Below are 18,868 nucleotides of genomic sequence, written 5' to 3' on the forward strand. Positions count from 1 at the left end.
TAAGAGGACCTGTTGGGTAGTTAGGGAGACCTTCGCCCTTTTTCATGCATACTTAACTCTTTTACTTTGAAAAATATATTTAGGATAACCTTTCAAATAACTTTTCATTTTCCTTACTAAAAATTCAGTTGCAAAGCTGTAAATGCACAAACTTTTGACAACAACAAAGAAAATTAGTATTGTGTTTTCTTGACTCGCCACGTGTCATTAATTGTATAATAATAATAGTATTCCCTCGAGAATTAATAATATATATATATTCTCTCTGCTTTACCGCTAAATACTTGGCTTAATATCACTACTGCAGATTGAATTAGTGTTGTTTTTTTTTTTTTTTTGTTTCTTTTCTCATTTTCTGTCTTAATCTTCTTCTTCTTCTTCTCTTTTTCGTTTTAGTTTCGTTCTCACTTTTAATTATTCAATTTTCTAAGACAGAAATATTCTTCTGCAAAAGCCAAGAAAAATTATGCATGGATATTTGAATCGGAAAGAAAATTACCATGGACACCGAACTTTTCGCTCATTAGCGGCTATATAACAGAGCATAGATACAGAAAAACCAACACTTCTTCTTCGAACGGCGCTTTAGAAAAACTTTCAAAGGTTAGTATGTTATCTATTTTAAGAACTTCTCTTATAACATACCTATACGTTTTTTCTGTACGTATTTCACGATCAAAATATTCGCTAGACTCATAATCAATATTGAAAAAGAAATGAAAAATGCAATTCTAATAACAAGTATTGTACGTTAAGTCAGTAGTCCGACCTTTAATCTTTATAGAAATAAAACAATTTTTTTTTTTTTTTTTTTTTTTTTTACAAAGAAATTTATTGAGTGATAATGCCTAGTCATGAGTAGATGGCGAAACAGACTCCGTTAAAACTGCTCCCTCAAAATACAATACTATCCATCGGAATATAAAGAAAAGGCATTCATCGGTGATTATTAGAACCGAGACAATTCCACTAAAATTCAAGGTAAATAAAATTTCGGAAGTTTTTCAATTCCTTCAAATAGCACTTTAGAGGGAAAAACAGTAAAATAAAAAATTAGTTTTATAGGAAGTATCAAAAAGGTTTATAGAAAGGATGTAGAATCTTGGGTTTGTTTTTTTTGTTTTTTTTGTTTTTTTTGTTTTTTGTTTTTGTTTTTTGTTTTTTGTTTTTGTTTTTGTTTTTTTTTTTTTTTTGTTTTTTTTTGTTTTTGTTTTTTTGTTTGTTTTGTTTTGTTTTTGTTTTTGTTTTTGTTTTTTTAATGCTCATGCTTTCAACAATCCCTATTACTTAAAAAAAAAACTGTTTTGAAAAAGAACGATTAACCATGCATCAGAAACCGGCTCTGAGATCTCAATGCATGCGGTTAGAATACAATGACCAAGCGATAATTGGCTTTTGAGATGATGACAACGATAATATATAAGCGGACTGAATATCCTCAAAATACTCTGTATTTATCCATCCAAAACATCGAAACAGTACCTCTCATAGAACTACGGGTGAGTCACCATGCAATTGTAATGCTTTCGTTCGACGACACCTAAAAGCACACAGTCAACTATCGCTCAATAATCAATTAAACCAAAAGGATGAGAATATGTGGACCGCGTAGCACTTATGAAATACAAGATATAGAAATATAGATAAGTTATAGTGCTTGGGAACAAGGTTATTCCGGGCGAAAGACCCTTAGAAATAAATTCGGAAAAATTAATTTCCGACCTCGCTGGGAATCGAACCCACGACCTTCGGAATTGTACTACCGATGCTCTACCAGCTGAGCTAGAGGTCGGACTGACAAAGCTACAACTTAACACAAATGCAACAAAACGTACATCTTTGTACAATTAAAAATACCGCTTTAAACAGGCATTTTATCATAGTTCATCAATTTCTAACTGTTTAAAAAAGGTTTTGAGTGTTAAGCCAAAACGAAAATTGGAATCAAAACTCATACGAGAGTCTAGTTTTTGGCGCTTTTTGCCAATATTGCTCATTATTGAAAAAAATTTCCTCTTAAATTGAACGATACAACACAAGTTTTTTTTTTTTTTTGTTCGATTCCTTAACTTCCAAAAAAAAAAAAAAAAAAAAAAAAAAAAATTGAATCCATTATGCATGGATCTTTATCACACGGTGGCTATGTTTATTCTCGCGAAAATAAAAACTGTTGCTTCACCCCTATATTTTTTTCTCAAGCACTTGAATACGCCGAGTCTACGCGCGGTGTAATCTATTAATAAAACCGTTTATTTGCATTTTTCACTTTAAAAATTGCTAACCACATTTCTTATAACTTATTTGAGTTTCGTGTTTTTGTTTGTTTGTTGTTGTTGTTTTATTCAGAGCTGAAAAGTTGCAAGATGGCGATCATCATGACAGGACTTGTTGTCTTGTTTGTCTCAATGCTGCCGATAGGTCAGTATAGTCATAGTCTTTTGGAATGAGTATTTTGCTTCAAAACTCTTTGAGCGATTTACACTTAATTGTGAAATCGCTGTCTGGTTCAAAACATAGAACAAGGAAGCTTAGATCGAAAAGTATACTAGTAAATAGAGGATATTACATGGTCGCGCGGAGTTATGAATTTTATCTTCGAGTGTTCAATTGATATCTCACGAGTGAGGGCAGCGAACGAGTGAGATATCTAAATTGAACACGAGAAGATAAAATTCGTATCTCCAAGCGGCAATGTAATGTTCTGTTTATTATATAGATATCGATGAAATTTAAATAAAACAAAAGCTCAAAAATTATTTATTTCTTTATTCTTATTCTTTATTGTCAAGAGCGATATGGTATCTTACATTGGTGAAAGATATCAAGTTTTCGACACTAGAGAAAACCTGGTGTTTCATCGATATTTATATGATAAGAATAAATATGTGTTGAAGTCATCCATACTTTCTGTCAGTTTAGCAATTTATGAACATTTCACGAATTTGTATCTCTACATTCATCTAATTAACAAAACTCCCATGTACCATATCGGTCCCAGCTCAAATGCTCTATGCTTTTGCCTGTCAAGGCTCTAGACCAATCAGAAAGCAAGAAAATTCCCAATAGTGGTAAAAAATAGTTTACAATGTTTTATTAATTATTTGACAGGCGTGCATACTGGCGTCGATATGTCACTTGAGTGCTCCAAGAATATTCTCCAACCTCGGTATCGAGCCAATTGTGGATTTCCAGGAATAACTAAGGACCAGTGTGAAAACAGGCATGGTGGTGGACGATGTTGCTATGACAACAGCGTAAAAGGCGTGCCATGGTGCTTCTTTGGTAAGTTTTTGTTTTTGTTCTTTATTTTTTTAGAAGATGTAACCAGCTAAAAACTAGTGTGAGCTGCGTCGGTGTTTCTAATGAAACAGTAATGATAAAAAAGGTAAATTATACACCGTAAAAAGATGAAAAAACTTACTGACGAACTTACTGAAACTTTTACTCCTTAGAAGGACTAGCGTCCGAAACGTCAGTAAGTTTTTTCATCTTTTCACGGTGTATAATTTACCTTTTTATCATTACTGTTTTATTTTTTTAGTATAAGTTCATGAGTGAATAGTAGTGGTACAAGGTGGTGGTGGTTGTAATGAGATTTATGAGATGCACATATCAAACTTTCCACATAGAAAAGTTGTCGTTCCGCTCGAGCTGTTTCTTTTACCATATATGGAATGTACTTACCATATTAGGAAATTGGAATATAATTTTCTTCACTAAATAGGCGAATTTCTTGCTCAAAACTGCTCAAATTTAGAGTAAATCGAGTGAAAACATCACTAACTAGTCAGCCATCTTGGTTTTGGCCGAAAAAAGACTGGAAATTATGTAGGGGAGGGGAGCGTGGTTTGTCACCACAGGAAGCCCGCGAATGACAACAATTGTTTGATATGGTTATGAATAACAAGCAAAAACATACTATCTAATTGATAGCAAATGACGAACTGAGTTTGCCAATATAGCTGTATGCACGATCACGTGATGGCAGCCACGACAAGAAGTACTGCAATATAATGGTGTTTTTTTTTCTGTGAAACTAAATTCTTTCTGTTGTAAATTTGATTAGCACCCTGCCTCTGTTCATGGCTGCCATCAGAGTCTGACTTGATAATGAAATATAGTAAGACATTTTTGATTGATGTCTTGTACAGGCATTAAACGTTTGGTTTGCTACAAAGATGTTATCAACCCTAAGAATCGAGTCAATTGCGGATTTCCTGGAATAACTAAGGAACAGTGTGAAAAAAGGCATGGTGGTAGACGATGTTGCTATGACGATAGCGTGGAAAGCGTGCCATGGTGCTTCTTTGGTAAGTTTCCTATTTTCTTTTTCTTTTTTTTTTTTTTTTGTTTTTTGTTTTTTTTTTTTTTGTTTTTGTTTGTTATGTTTTTTTTTTTTGTTTTGCTTTTTGTTTTGTTTTGTTTTTGTTTTTTTGTTTTTTGTTTTTTTTGTTTGAGCATTACATTTTGACCGTGAAATCCTTTCCTTCCAGTGTTTCCATCAATTAAAAGACTTCCAATACGAAATTCTCCAGTATTAACAACCAAAAGGTCCAAAATTGGTATCGTCTAGGCAAATTACTAGTCATTGCTTTAAGTTTTTAATGAAATAATTTTAAGTATTTGCGGTCAAAATAGTGCAAATGAAAAATTCTAGCCACGTCTCATTAGCTAACTAGTAAAAAATAAGTTGGGTGGCCACGGTTAGACACGTCGCACTGTAGTGAATTGGTTTGATTGATGTTTCTGTTTTAGTGTTATTTAGTCGTAGTCGTAGTCGTAGTCACATTTAAGTAACATTTAATAGTGGTTGCTTTGCGTATTTAGGTTTGAATTATTACCACGCTTGAAAAGGGAAAAAAGCTACAATCAACTCATGTATGACCATGGAAAAGAAATGCAGCCTAAAAATAAACAATTTGGAAAAAATAATAAAATGAGTTTTAATTAAAAACATTTTTTTAAATTGAAAAAAATTCTTATTACTTAAGTCGTTAAAAATATTCAAGTATTAAGTAAATTATATATATAAAGAGATTTAAGGAAATTGTACTGAATTAGAAGTAATAAAAATATACATTTAATCAGATCAAACTGTGTACGTATTTATTTGTGTTATTATTTTAGGTTTGTGCAAAAAATGATAATATTGTAAGATTTTAAGTTCAAGTCATCATCGTCATTCCCATTTTTCTTCATTGCTATTATCATTATCATCATTACCATCGACATTATCAACATCATCTTTATCAACATTATCTTCATTATCCTCATTAAAAATATCAGAGTCATTGTCATCATGCATGATCATCACCACCATCAGCATCATCATCATCATCACCTTCACCATCATCATCATCATGATCATCACCACCATCATCATCATCATCATCATCATCATCATTGTCATTATCACCATCACCATCATCATGATCATCATGATCATCATTACCATCATCAGCATCACCACCATCATCACCATCATCATCACCACCACCATCATCATCATCATCATCACCATCATTAGCATCAGCATCATCATTACCATCATCAGCATCATCATCAGCATCATCACCATCATCACCACCATCATTAACATCAGCATCATCATATCATCAGCAGCAGCAGTAGCATCATCATCATTGCCATCATCACCAACATCAGCATCATCATCATCACCATCATCAGCATCATCATCACCATCATCATCAATACCATCAACATCATCATCATCATCATCACCACAATCAGCATCATCATCATTGCCATCATCACCAACATCAGCATCATCATCATCATTATCTCTAGCATCACAATAGAAATATTAACAAAGACAACACAAATGACAGACTTTTTTCACTTTTTTGTCCATTTTTATTTATTTTACTTTCTCATTTGATTTTTCTATATCATAATCGTCTCATTTCCATGTGTTCCTCGCAGAAGCTATTCGAATTATTATTTGAATAAAAATACAGACATTTCAGGTTCCTTTTGAGTTCTTTCTTGAAATCTCCCTTCATCAAACCATAAACGAAAACATTCACTGCAGAGTTGACATTCAGCAAGGTCCTTGACATTTTTCTCACCACTGGATAAGGAATATTTTTCCTCGTAAATAAGAAATAAAGTCGGCGGCCTACAGCGAGAATATAGCAAGAAATAAAGACGATAATGATCACACCAGTCATTTTTACTGTCAAGCTTGTTTTAGCTCCTCTAGACACCGTTCTACCATAATTGAAGCTTATCTGGTTAATCTGTTGAATTTGGTTTTTGTTTAATTTTGTAACAACGTAAGTCATTCGGATATAAATAATCACTAATAAAATCGATGGAAGAATTTGGAAGATTACTAAATCCAAAATTTGGATACCTTCGTAAGATAATCCATGGATTATGAGTGTATACGACGTGAACGACGTCACACCGGCCGAAATCCAAGCTATTAATTCAATCATGACCACTTTTTCCAAAGTCATGATAAATGGATATTTAAGAGGTCGTACAGTAGCGATAAAACGATCTAAAGTCAAAGCACAAAGGTTCGTTGCAGATAAATGATACAAGATATCATATGTTAATCTTTGCAGCAAAATGTCACAATGTCCATTCCAGTATTTGCAAGCAAGTTCTGTTGGAGTTATGATCGCGCCAACAAGCATATCAGCTATAGCAAGTGTTACGATAAACGTGTTTGGTAGAACTCGTAACCGTCTAGACTTGATAATAAGGAATATTACCAGTGCGTTTCCTAGCACAGTGATGACACAGATGATGGCTTTGACCGTGAAGTATAATGTATCAATTTCAGTTTCTTGTGCAGTACTCGATGCGTTGGTTCCATTCATCCTGATATTCTTGATTAAAGAAAAAAATAGAAAAGGTTATTAACTTTATCAGTAGCGGGAAATCGCGTGTAAGATCCTGTTAGTCGTTTCGATGTACTTAGTTATCTACATGACAAAAATTAATGAAATGTTGACATATTCTCTTTTGACTAACCCAACTTGTCATTAGCAGCGGAAGCACGTCAGTTAAATCACACTCTAAGATTGTCTTTTCTTACAGTAAGGCTCAAAATTGTAACAGCGATACGTGTTATTGGTTCACTAAGTCCGAATGTTCTACTTGGTCAATAGAAATTAACACCAGAGACAAACGCGTGACAAACGCATGCGTGATTCTCAGTCCTCTCCTAATAATTTAGGAGAGTTTTTATGATAAGAAACTAAGTGTTCGTTTTCTTCAAGTATAGAAACAAATTCGCGATTATACTTTTGTGAGACCAAGATACTGTGTTAATAAAGACAATAACCTCAAACTTAAACACTAACTCTAAGGTTTAGCATTTTGTAAAGTCCATTTGTTAGGCTTGTCGGAAAGTCAAATTTACATATCTTCACGATAGGATGAAGACATTTCGCAGACGTTTTTCATTCGTGTCAGGAACTGTAAGGTGAAATACAGATTGATATCTCATAGGATGAGGAAAAATCCCTTTTATATTTTCACCTTTAAAAAAAAAAAAAACCCTGTACATGTGGGTCTAAATCTGAGATCTGAAACAGAAATCGGGTAGCACGCTGCAAACTGTAATATATTCAAGGCCGAACAATGAAGTCTCCTTTTATATTGGAACATTGGGCCTGACCTTTGGGTTAAAAACGTGTGTGTGTGTTTTATTTATTTATTTTTTTTTTATTTGTTTGTTTGTTTTGTTTTGTTTTTTGGTTTTTTGTTGTTGTTTTTGTTTTTGTTTTTGTTTTTTTTGTATTTTGCTTTAATTTAATTTAATTTTGCTTTTTGTTTTTGTTTTTGTTTTTTGTTTTATTTTTTGTTCTTGTTTTTTTTTGCCAGAAATCCTTAGAACATAAATAGTTAATCTCATATCGTTCACTCCAGAACACTGACCAACGACGTTTTATACTTATATAAGTGAAATTGCCTATAATTGTATCTTAAGTCTAGTCATAAGCTACAAAGTACCTCGTGTTTTTAGAGCGGTTTTCATTCACCCGTGAGACAAAGTGTACTAGCTAAAGTGTAGCCAGATAAACACAATAGAAGACAAAAAAAATTAGAGTGGAGTAGAGTTCAACTTGCTAAAAGTATATTCCATGGCTTTATAGAAACCACTCTAAAATGACAAGATATAACAAAGGTCTTGGCGTATTGCCTTGCCGATTATTCACATTTAATCCAGTGGAAGAAGGGCCATTCTGTAGAATCCATTGTTAATTCCATTATTATTATTATTACTATTATTATTATTATTATCTAATTATTTAATTATTTTTTATATTTTACAAATATGCTTTTATCGATGCTTTATCAACGTTATTATAAATTCTATTATCATAATTAATAGTTAATTGAATTTTATTATTATCATTATTTATTATTATTATTGTTATTATTATCATTATTATTATTATTATTATTATCATTATTATTATTATGATCATTATTATTATTATTATTTTAAGAAACAAAGAAAAGGATCAGCACGAAGGACAGGTACCTGTTACAGCAGTTTTTTTTCAAATTATTAAAAACTCACGGCACAGACACGGTCGTGACACGGCAAGTCATACGCCAGCCCAACAACATCGCACAAGAGTTTAGAAGTTGATTTTTACGGAGGGAGGAAAGCCGGAGAACGCGGAAAACCCTCGAAGCACAGGAAAGAACCAACAAACAACTCTACTTACATATAACATCGAGCTCAGCGGGACTCTGTTGTATTTTCGATTGTTTTCTTAACACAAAGTATCTCTCGACTTACTATTCTTCACGCTCTCTCTCTCTCTCTCTCTCTAGATTTCAATTTACACGTGCGAATATGCAAATTAAGTTCATAGTCTGTTACCTCGTGATCTCGCACAGACTCCAAATTACACGAATTCACTATCCATCCAATTAAAAGCCTGAAACACGGTATGAACACGGAGTGGGCACATTCACACCAAGGTAGTGGAAATACCAGATCAATCACATTGCGCGAACAAAAAATCCCCCCGTCAAAATCCTAGAAAACATCACGGTAGCTGCAAGCCAACTGGAGCAATAGGGCACCGACATTTTCACAGTCGTACGAAAACTGTTTTATGGCTCTCTCAATGTGATTGAGTTACAACAGAATTTGCATCAGCTGTCATGAAGAGGTTATAAGGTCTATTTGAATGAGTGATCCCTGCTGATGTTCGGCTATTGAATCGCAGAACATCAGCAGGGAAGCTGGATTAAATTATTAAACGGAAAGGTCGGAAAAAACACATCGTAATTTCATTTTATATATATCGATATTTTCTTCAATGATTTTTTTTTTATCTTCGCGTTCATGCTTCCGATCGCAAAAATCATTTTAAACAGAATGATCAATAATAATACAAAATTAACAACAGCAACCAAAGCTTACATGCGGATTGAAGGTAGACGATGGTTGATGGTTCTCTTACCAGGTAACCCAATGTTCAAATAGGCCTTTTTAGCTTAAAAGCTCGTAATGCCATGGAAAATAATGTCAACCTTCTCCAAATGTGATCTCGTGTAGATCCAACGCTTATCTTGCTCAGACCTGAACTGAGAAACGAGAGGATCTGACTGTAACCGATGTGCAGTTCAAATAGGCCTTAAGCTCGTAATGCCATGGAAAATAATGTCAACCTTTTCCAAATGTGATCTCGTACCTAGAGCCAACGCTTATCTTGGTCAGCCCAGAACTGAGAAGATCTGACCGTAACCGGTTTTGAGTTAATTTCCGACTCCCAAATCTCCGACCGGAAGTCTTGACTGCTCGGGGTATTCCTTGTTTAGGTTACCAATGGACTTCAGCGATTCGATTTCTTTCGAAAATTAATCAGGTCTATTTTTGTCCTTTTAAATAGAAATTGTAGCTAGTGTAGTGTCTGTTCTAGCCATTCTAAAGCTTAATACTGGTAAATGAACTGAGTGAAGTGAAAATATATATATTTCACCCGATCCTCTTCTTGTTAACGGCTAGTAACCGTCTTAGTTAACTAACAAAACATGGTTAATAACCGTGACAGACAACTTCCTCTACTTGCCGGAAGTTACGTTGTTACGGTTTCAGCCGTGTCGGCAAGGTTGCTGAAACTCATCCAAACATTGTTTACGGATTTTGTACTACTAGTAGTGTTAGCTCATCTAATTATACTTTTCTTTATCGATGCCCAAAACGCGACGCTCGTTCATTCCCAAACCAAAGAATCGCAGTTCTTTCACTGTTCGATCTTTGATTTCGAATCGAAATCGAAATGTAAACTTCCCGATCAAAGATCATAGAAGAAATGCATTTACTACGTCGTTTGCCTCAAGCTTCGTCACAGACGAGGGTTCCTCTTCAGATGGCGTAAGCATTGATTTATTCCAGCCAACAGAAAGAAGGAAGGAGGTAAAAAAACAGAAGTGGATAGATCGGAAGAGTAAGAGTGTTGAGGAATGGCAGAAATTGAGGGATGATCTGCAGGAAACGTGGCTTACGCAGGAGGCCGCCATAGAAGGGAAAGCATGCGTTCAGTGTGTTGAGCTGGGCCGTGAAGTTATTGGCACAGTTCGTTGTAAAGACTGTGGCCCTTACCAATTTTTCTGTGAAGACTGTGCAGTTAGACTTCACTCAGAGAGATGCTGCTTTCATCTACTTGAAAAATGGGAGGTGAGTGTAGGGTTTACATGTGAGCTAGCAAAAATTATTGAAATGAATCTTCATACTCTACGAATGAGCATAGACAGTGTTTTTATAAGTTTTTATTTTCATTATTTCTATAGAATGGGTTTTACAGACCATTTTTTATCCGAAAGTGCATGGGTTCACCTCCAGAACAGCATAAACCAACGTGCATAAGGAAAGAAAAGATATTAAACCTGGTTGATGACAGAGGTAAGTAGCTACATATATATCAGTTTGAAAGTCATAAATGATAATAAGACTATATGAATTTGGGTAATTGTGATTTATGAGATGTATTGTTTGATATAGGTATTCACAACGAAGTTGAGTTCAAGTTCTGCTCTTGCGAAACGGAGGCAGCCACCCTTCTTCGCCATGGATTCTGGCCATTTTCTCCACAAAACCCCCAAACAGCCATCAGCCTTAACCTGTTAAATATCGTGTATCTGTACATGATGGAATGCCAAGTCTCTCTGAAACGCTCTTGTGCCGTGATCGGGCTCCTATCTAATCCTTTTCACCAAACTAAGGTTAAACATAATTTAAGTGTATTTGTATAAATTATTATAATTAATCAATGTTTACATTCATTTAATTTGGAAGCACGTATTTAAAATATTCCATTTTGACATTTATTTTATAATTGATATTTAATTTTAATAAATCAGACTAGCTAAATAGATCTTCCAAGGTTAAGATCAGTTAATATATTTCCATGTTTTATAAATTAAGACATCTACCCTGGGAGCATAAAATTATATCTATATATTTATATTAATACCCATCATGATTGGTTGTACTACATGAATGTTTTAATATTGTGTAATAAACAACAACAAAAAAACAAATATATACCTTTATTTACTATTTTACTTCTAAAAAGGACCCTAGTGTCTGAAACGTCAGTAAGTTTTCTCATTTTACAGTGTATTTCCCTGTATGTGTACGTACTAGGGTGTTTTCTTCATTCACACAATTTATGTACAGTAGATGTGATATTATTACACGTATTATGTATAAGTTAGAGGGGGAAAAAACACCATTATGATATTGTATTAAATGTGATGTTTAATTATAGTTATATAGATCCTGTGTTTTTTTTTTTGACAGGTCAATGTTCCTGATGTATACAAGAGTCTGGTTAATAATGAATCATACCAACAGTACTGGTAAATAGATCATTATATGTATATACTGTAATTTTATTGTGTTGTCTTCAGTACTTCTGAAGCAAATATCTTGAAAAGTAATCTTTGTGTTCATTTACAAGGTTGTGACTACAACCTGTATGGATGACTGTAAGCTAGTTTAAAGTGGCAGTTCAAAAGGGACATTTGGATGTATGCATAATGTTAATGGGTATTCACTGTTCAACAATTGTCTGATTAATATTTTTGTCTGTTATTTCAATTTTTAGTCTGTTTAGATACCATCTTAAATACAAAGTCACACCATGTGATCCTGGTAATGTTTGCCCAGCATGTCCAAAGGTTTGCATGTTAATCATTATTTAACAAATTGACATCTGTTCAGATTTTTATGTGTCTGTCCTATTATTAACGATAAATTGGTTGGGTCATCACACATCACATTGTCAAAGTAGTGTGGATCCACGAGCCGTAGCTAAAGTTAAAGTTTTGTTAATACAAAACTCAGAATGATTGACAAAGTTCAATGAAACTGCTCAATTCTGAAGTTATTTCATTGGATTCATAGGGTCCAACAGAAGGACCAACCATTCATTCCTTTGATGCCTGCTTTGGCCTTGTAAGGAAGAAATCTTCAGGCGAAAGTGTTCATCCACCTTCACTTGAGGGAATTTTTTTCTTGCCACAAAAGAATGTTGATGATTTTGTTGAAAGCTATTCAACAAATTCAGTGTCCCAAAAAGGAAACAAGGTTTCATCTGTAAGTAATATTTCTATGCTATATCAATTTAGTTGGGTAAAGATAATATGTTGTTTCTATTTAAATGATTTTACAATAAATGTAAATTTATTCCAATTTGTTTAGTCAGGGTTTCTATAGTGATTTAAACATTCTCCTCTACGTCCCATTTACCACTGACTTGTGTTGCACAAACTAAAAAAAAATCAAACAGATCAAAGTTTTTAAATCAGAGACAACAAATTTCACAGCAATTGTATTTAGCCAGGGGCTGATCTCAACTGTAATAGCTAGGTTTTTAAATTACTTTGTCCTGTACATGTATTTTGTATAATGAAAAGCATTTTGGTTTTGTTAAGGACTGTAATGAATTCCACGCAGGTGAGATACAATCTGTGATTAGATCCAAAGGAAAGTCCAAAGTCTTTGACGAAAAAGCTGTGCTTGGAGGAATTTGTCGACATGAATCACCAACTGTTGGATTTATGAACACAAAAGCAGGGGAAAAGTAGGAGTTTTGTGATTTCTAAATCTTAATCTATAATTATAGCTAAAAATTGTGTATAAACTACTTTTTCAGGGATTCATATTCAATTTACATACCTCAAAAATTCTATACAATACTAAAAACTGTGTTACTATTTTTTTAGGATTTCCTTTTCAATTTACTACCTCAAAAATTTTCTAAATAAAAACTCTGGCAATGTGTTTTTTATCTATGACATTGGTTGTATCCTTCATAAACATCTTCAGGTAAAATATCATACCATATACGGTATATAAATTTAATTGCAAGTGTATATAAATAACATTATATGCGTAATATATTGCAAATTCATTTTTCATATTCTTATAGTTATTTTGTTGTCTTGAAGAATGGACCTTTAAATACCATGTTGGACCAAGTTACGCTATCTTTACCGAGTTTTCATTGTTTTGGCCACAAATACTCATGTCAGGTATGGCAATTAATATATGACATATTATTAATTATTAATTACAATGGATTGTTGTTCTATGCATACATTTTATTTGTTATCTCATATTTGAAAAATTTCACCTGTCACATTCTATTATGAAATAAAGTTTAAGGTTTTCGTACAAGTATACCAATTTCTCTAAATTTCATGGTTCATCACAAAATATGTGTAAAGAATGGATTTCCTTCAGTTCTCTTATTCTTAGTTCAATGGACGCACTGAGTGTTGACCATTTCTTAAATGACTTATCTACAGTAGTCTTAATCGCTTCTGTTCAAGGTGAAGTATGGCCCAAAGAGATGCAAAGGAATTGGCCTGTCAGATGGAGAGGCAATGGAGAGGTTATGGTCATATTTGAGAAGATTTTCTGCAATCACAAAAGAAATGACTGCCTCCCATAGAATAGATATGCTTACCTTGTGCCTTGTACACTACATGGAGCGTTCTAAAGCAAAACTTGGTATAAATTGATTGATAAGATAAATATAAACTACTATTTAGTTTACTCATTGTGTTGTTAATGTCATTATTTTATGTTACAACTTAACTTTCATGCATCTGGTGTTATGAGTACAGAGCAATTTGTAGACATATCATTTACCTTTAATCAGAATTATAAATTTTGGTTTTGATTTATTACAGGACCGTTGTTGGTTACCAGAATTAAGAGAGCAAAGAAAAGCTTGAAAAATTCTGAAGAAGAATTAAACAATATACTTGCTACTCTATCAGGTTCTATAGCCAATTATATTATAGAAGTTATAATTCAGCTTTTTCTCCTTAGAGTTCACTCTTAACAATATAAATCTGGACATGTCAACATTGCGAGTGCTTGTCCTAAAATCCAAAAAACATTATCTAGCAGTATGTAGATTGAATGTCAATGTATATTTTTTCACAATAAGAACTCCAGCATATTGTATACGCACCCCTAAATATTTCATTTCAGATTTATCGTTGGTGTAATGTTTTTGTTAATGCTGTCTCTAGGTATTTCAACTACCGATGTTTCACAATGGATTTACAAAGAATCAACTAGTGCCTTGGAACAGAAAGGTTTGCAATTTACTTTGTTTATAGTTGTTTAGAAATAATAAAATACTATGAATTTTATAATCGTATATTTGATGTATAATTATTATGGATCAGTGCATTCCTAATATTATTTTCATCTAGGTCATTGCAACACAACCACTAACATATACTTTTTTGCAGTCAGTTGCTCAGTACATTAAATTTTACCTTTTTCTATTGCTGTATAATAATTACCTATTCTTTTGGTTTCAGATTCATCAAATCCCATGTCCTGGAGGGAAAACTATGTGTCTAAACTTCTGGAGCTAGAAGAATTAAGGTTTGGCAATAGCTAATTAATGGAAAATAATTTACTTAATTAGTTTATAACTATATTTTTACTCTTTTCCTTTAGAACTATTTCTTAAACATTAGTGTATACTAAACAAAAATATTTGATTGACAGAAATGAAATGACAAATACCGACAATATTGATTCTGTAGTGGTCTTAGCACGAACCTTTAAAAAGTAAGTTTGAAATTTATTTCTTTTATGACGTGTAGGAGTTTACCATATGCTAATAAATTTCCAAAATGTGTTAGTGCTTTCAAAAAAAGGGCCTGCACTACCATAAAATCGATTTATATTAAAGTAAGCATCAAAAGATCAACTAGTATAGGTGAAATATACTTACTTCCCTGACAATAATAGTGTTTCTGGAATATGAAACACCATACTTAATGACATGTATATCATTAGAGAAGAGAGGCACAACTTAATGATTTCCAATTATTTTATATCTATATATTTAGGAAAGATGCAGAGATCAAGAAGCTTGAAAAAAGAGAAAAAATTAAAAAAAGGTGGCTTGTTTCAGATGCACGTTTTCATAGTACTGCTGAAAAGGTTTCTTTGCAGAAACAAAAGGAGTTGAGGGAAAGTCTTCTAAAACTTGCTCAGGAACGCTGGTTTTTGATTAGTTTAAAATCAAAATATGCAGGTAAACATTTTTTGCAAAATATGTATGAAATTAAAAATAGTAATAGTAAATTACATACTGTAATACTTGCAACTGGACAATGTCACTCTAACAATACTCAGTCAACCAACCACTTCCCCCTCCCCTCCACCCTTTATTTAAACAGACACATAGACACAAAATATAAACCAAAAGTATATTTATTTGCTGTTAAGTGTTGTACCTCCGTGTATGTTTACCTGTATTTTTTATTTTTTATTCTTTTCAGATGGGCAAAGCATTGCCAAAAAGCTTTCCAAGTCTATCACCAAGACAACAAAGGAAATTCGAGTGGTGGTGAAAAAGTTCAACAACAACATCCCTTTGTTAGCTACTGCTGAATACAAGACCATTGATGTCAAATCTGCTTGTGATCCAACCTCTCCTATCTTCGGCCAAGATCAACAAGAAAGTGCTGCTGCATTTCCCCTTTCAATAAAAAGGAAAGCTATGGATTTCTATCTATTAGCCCAGCGCTCTAAAGAAGAAATTGCATTGCTTACCCAAGAAATGCATCAGACTTTAAGTTATTATAATGACCTGAAGCATTCATTGTCCATTTCTTTAGATCAGCCAGAAGCGAATGTTGGCACCACTTCCTCCCTTGGTGTACAGAGTGCCATTAAGCATCAACTATTTCTTTTAACCAACATAATTGCCGAACTCACTCATTTGTTCTCCCCCTATATTGTTGTGGATGAGACAGAAGGGCGAAATACTGTAGAGGGTGTAAAAATAAACGATGCCGAAGGAGTGAGTGGTGATGAAGATGATTTTAGTAGTTCTAGTGATGATGATAGTGAGGATGATGATGATGATGATGACGACACTGATGATGATGACAACGATGATGCAGATGATGACAACGATGATGCAGATGATGACAACGATGATGCAGATGATGACAACGATGATGCAGATGATGACAACGATGATGCAGATGATGACAACGATGATGCAGATGATGTTAACAATGAAAGTGGTGATGATGATAGTGATGCATGAGTAACTAAAATAATAACAATGTACATAATTCCTTTTATTACTTGCCAATAAATAAATATCGTCAATATAAAACTCTAATAAGGTGTTTAACATTTGCATATGGTTGATTGATATTCAATAAATCGATCGAAAGTATAATGTTACTAGTCTATTGGGCAGTGATAGAGTCAGAGAGCAAGGAGTTCATAGCGATTCTACTCTGGAACAGGGTATATGAAATTACGCTCTCTTCTCTCTGGAGCAGGGTATCTATTTTCGCAATACCGGAACAGGGTTTGGTTTTCAGCGATCGTGCTCTAGTATGAATTTCAGCGATTTTACTCTGGAACAGGGTCAGGGTTCAGAGGGCTCAGCGGCATATCTCTACCCTAAACGGGCAACTGTTTTACAGTTCAACGCATGCGTGCAACACCGTATTTCATATTGGTGAACTCAGAGCAGCGATATAACGCATGAACATAGGGAAACTCAACGGAGCATAAAAACTTTTAAATTTACACTCATTTGATATCATCCAAGTGGGTCTGTGTGGTTTTCTACCTCAAAACACAATGAGCACTATAATGTGATTTTAGAGCATTATATAAAAACGCACATTATTCTTCCATGTTACAAGGAGAGTTTTTTCTGAGCAAATGTGGCCTCCTTTTATGTTATTTGATTTTGTTTTTAATTATAGACAAATACTTCTATATAGCGGGTGTACAGAGTGGGCCATCGAATTAAATTATGCATATGTCTATATGTTGGACCACTCTATAGAAATCCCAGGTGTACGAATGTATGATGAAAATTTGTGTCGCTATATAAACTAGTTTATAGAGTGCGGAGGGGAAAAGGTATGTTAGAACTTGATGGTAGGGCGGAAGGAATTAAGGTGTGTAATGAAAGTGTTTAGGGTAGAGGTGTCATGTGTCCATATCATGAATATATCATCAGTGTATTTTTTCCATTCCTTTTTTCGTCTTCTACACCCTCTTTAACAATACTTTCCTTACTTAACTCTCCTCTCATCTCCAGTCCTATGTAACTAGATAAAGTCAGAGGGCAATCACTTTTCATGATCAGTAGCAAAAGCGGAACATTTCATTCGACATTATTACAAGAATTAGTATAGTTTCGCTTCATTACCTACGGTATTAGTTATAAAAGACATACGTATTTAAATAAAACGCAATCATATTATATTAAGAGGTTGTGAATACCTTTGCACCGGCAAAGCATCATAGATGTTAATAACAAAATTAACACAAACAAAAACAAAATTCGCACAATTAAAATGTACACCGTTTTCACATATAATTTTAATCGATTCGAGTATTTAGCGAAATATTTAAACTAAATACATTTTTTCAGTACTTTTTGTTTCGATAACTTGCTTTTTACGCCTCGAAATAAAGAGTTTGTTGAGAACGATTAAATTATCTTGTTCTTCCATATAGTGCTTAATCGGTCATATACTGTTACATAGGCCTTAAGTAATCGTTTTGGACGGGTAACGTTAAATGTTGCAAATCATCATTTCCGAGCTAGTCAGCCATAAAAACGCTACAACCTAAATCAACACAGCCTTGTCTTTCCCTCAATAGCATTCAAGGGTCAAAGAACCAGCGTTAAATGATTTTTGTTTCAGTTTTTTAATATCAGTAACAAAATTAACACATACGTAAAAACAAAATTAGCACAAATATGTTTGAAAGTCAAGTATAATTAGCTATGATTAATTCTTACCCGAATTTTAAAGTAAGTATGTGAGTTCTACATCTCACAGGGGTTTTATTTTCTTGTATAAAATTTAGATGCTTGGCCTATTTAATATATAAACGCCATGGGTAGGATGCACAGGAAACTGTTAATTTTTACTCACGATTATATTCTGTGAAAAAAAGAATTGTGCTTTTCATAATTCTCTAAGCGTTTCTAATCAAGCAATTATATAGAACTGTTTGTCATTTTCCCCCTTCTAAATAACACCGAAGTAGTAAAAAACCTATTGAAACCTGTTGATATCTGGAGTCAAACTTGTACGAATTACCTAAACTTTGCTATTAGATCATTACCAAGTTCATTATACTCGTTGAATCTACTCATACCGACGACTGCTAAAATAAACATATACGTACCAGCAATTTCTCTTGTCCTACACAATCTTAACTGAAATGAACAAACTTGACCTTTTGGAGGGTGTATAGTGTGTTATTTGTGGGTTGCGTAGCGTCATTTACGCAGTGGTGCAATCGATGCTACATGGGACACGAATAACGTATATT

General features: G+C 33.6%; 3 protein-coding genes and 1 non-coding gene across 10 annotated transcripts; 2 read left to right on the top strand and 2 right to left on the bottom strand.

The window, feature by feature from the left end:
* The first annotated feature begins 392 nt into the window (after nt 1-392).
* Nucleotides 393-5,024, top strand: LOC116298752 (trefoil factor 3-like). Its single transcript, XM_089027839.1, has 5 exons — nt 393-603; nt 2,347-2,418; nt 3,109-3,282; nt 4,152-4,310; nt 4,828-5,024. Exons 2-5 carry the CDS (start codon nt 2,364-2,366, stop codon nt 4,848-4,850), a joined length of 411 nt encoding a protein of 136 aa, XP_088883965.1. The 5' UTR covers nt 393-603; nt 2,347-2,363; the 3' UTR covers nt 4,851-5,024.
* On the bottom strand, nt 1,718-1,792 carry Trnac-aca (transfer RNA cysteine (anticodon ACA)). The gene has a single exon. It is a non-coding gene; the product is annotated as a tRNA-Cys (tRNA).
* An 827-nt stretch (nt 5,025-5,851) lies between the features above and the next one.
* Nucleotides 5,852-9,899, bottom strand: LOC116298723 (histamine H2 receptor-like). Of its 5 annotated transcripts, none has more exons than XM_031707281.2 (2): nt 9,462-9,899; nt 5,852-6,860 (listed from the first exon to the last, which is right to left on the bottom strand). In XM_031707281.2, exon 2 carries the CDS (start codon nt 6,849-6,851, stop codon nt 5,910-5,912), a length of 942 nt encoding a protein of 313 aa, XP_031563141.1. In that variant the 5' UTR covers nt 6,852-6,860; nt 9,462-9,899; the 3' UTR covers nt 5,852-5,909. The 5 variants fall into 5 exon arrangements, with proteins under 5 accessions (XP_031563141.1, XP_031563148.1, XP_088883952.1 ...); XM_031707288.2 differs by having other exon boundaries at nt 9,422-9,899; XM_089027826.1 differs by lacking the exon at nt 9,462-9,899 and adding an exon at nt 8,873-9,391.
* A 176-nt stretch (nt 9,900-10,075) lies between these two features.
* On the top strand, nt 10,076-16,736 carry LOC148912531 (uncharacterized). 3 transcript variants are annotated; one of them, XM_089027788.1, is made up of 16 exons: nt 10,076-10,678; nt 10,792-10,903; nt 11,003-11,223; nt 11,804-11,862; nt 12,111-12,183; nt 12,410-12,601; nt 12,940-13,088; nt 13,231-13,333; nt 13,456-13,539; nt 13,840-14,020; nt 14,203-14,292; nt 14,551-14,616; nt 14,848-14,914; nt 15,041-15,103; nt 15,388-15,575; nt 15,823-16,736. In XM_089027788.1, the coding sequence occupies exons 1-16, from the start codon at nt 10,193-10,195 to the stop codon at nt 16,596-16,598; spliced, it is 2,910 nt and encodes a 969-aa protein (XP_088883914.1). In that variant the 5' UTR covers nt 10,076-10,192; the 3' UTR covers nt 16,599-16,736. The 3 variants fall into 3 exon arrangements, with proteins under 3 accessions (XP_088883914.1, XP_088883915.1, XP_088883916.1); XM_089027789.1 differs by lacking the exon at nt 15,041-15,103; XM_089027790.1 differs by lacking the exon at nt 12,410-12,601.
* The last annotated feature ends 2,132 nt before the right edge of the window (nt 16,737-18,868 follow it).

This window comes from Actinia tenebrosa, unplaced genomic scaffold, assembly GCF_029948245.1.
Source record: "Actinia tenebrosa isolate PJP-AT-01 unplaced genomic scaffold, QUT_ActTen_1.0 PGA_scaffold11__36_contigs__length_13525064, whole genome shotgun sequence".
In the NCBI taxonomy this organism is placed as follows: domain Eukaryota; kingdom Metazoa; phylum Cnidaria; class Anthozoa; order Actiniaria; family Actiniidae; genus Actinia; species Actinia tenebrosa.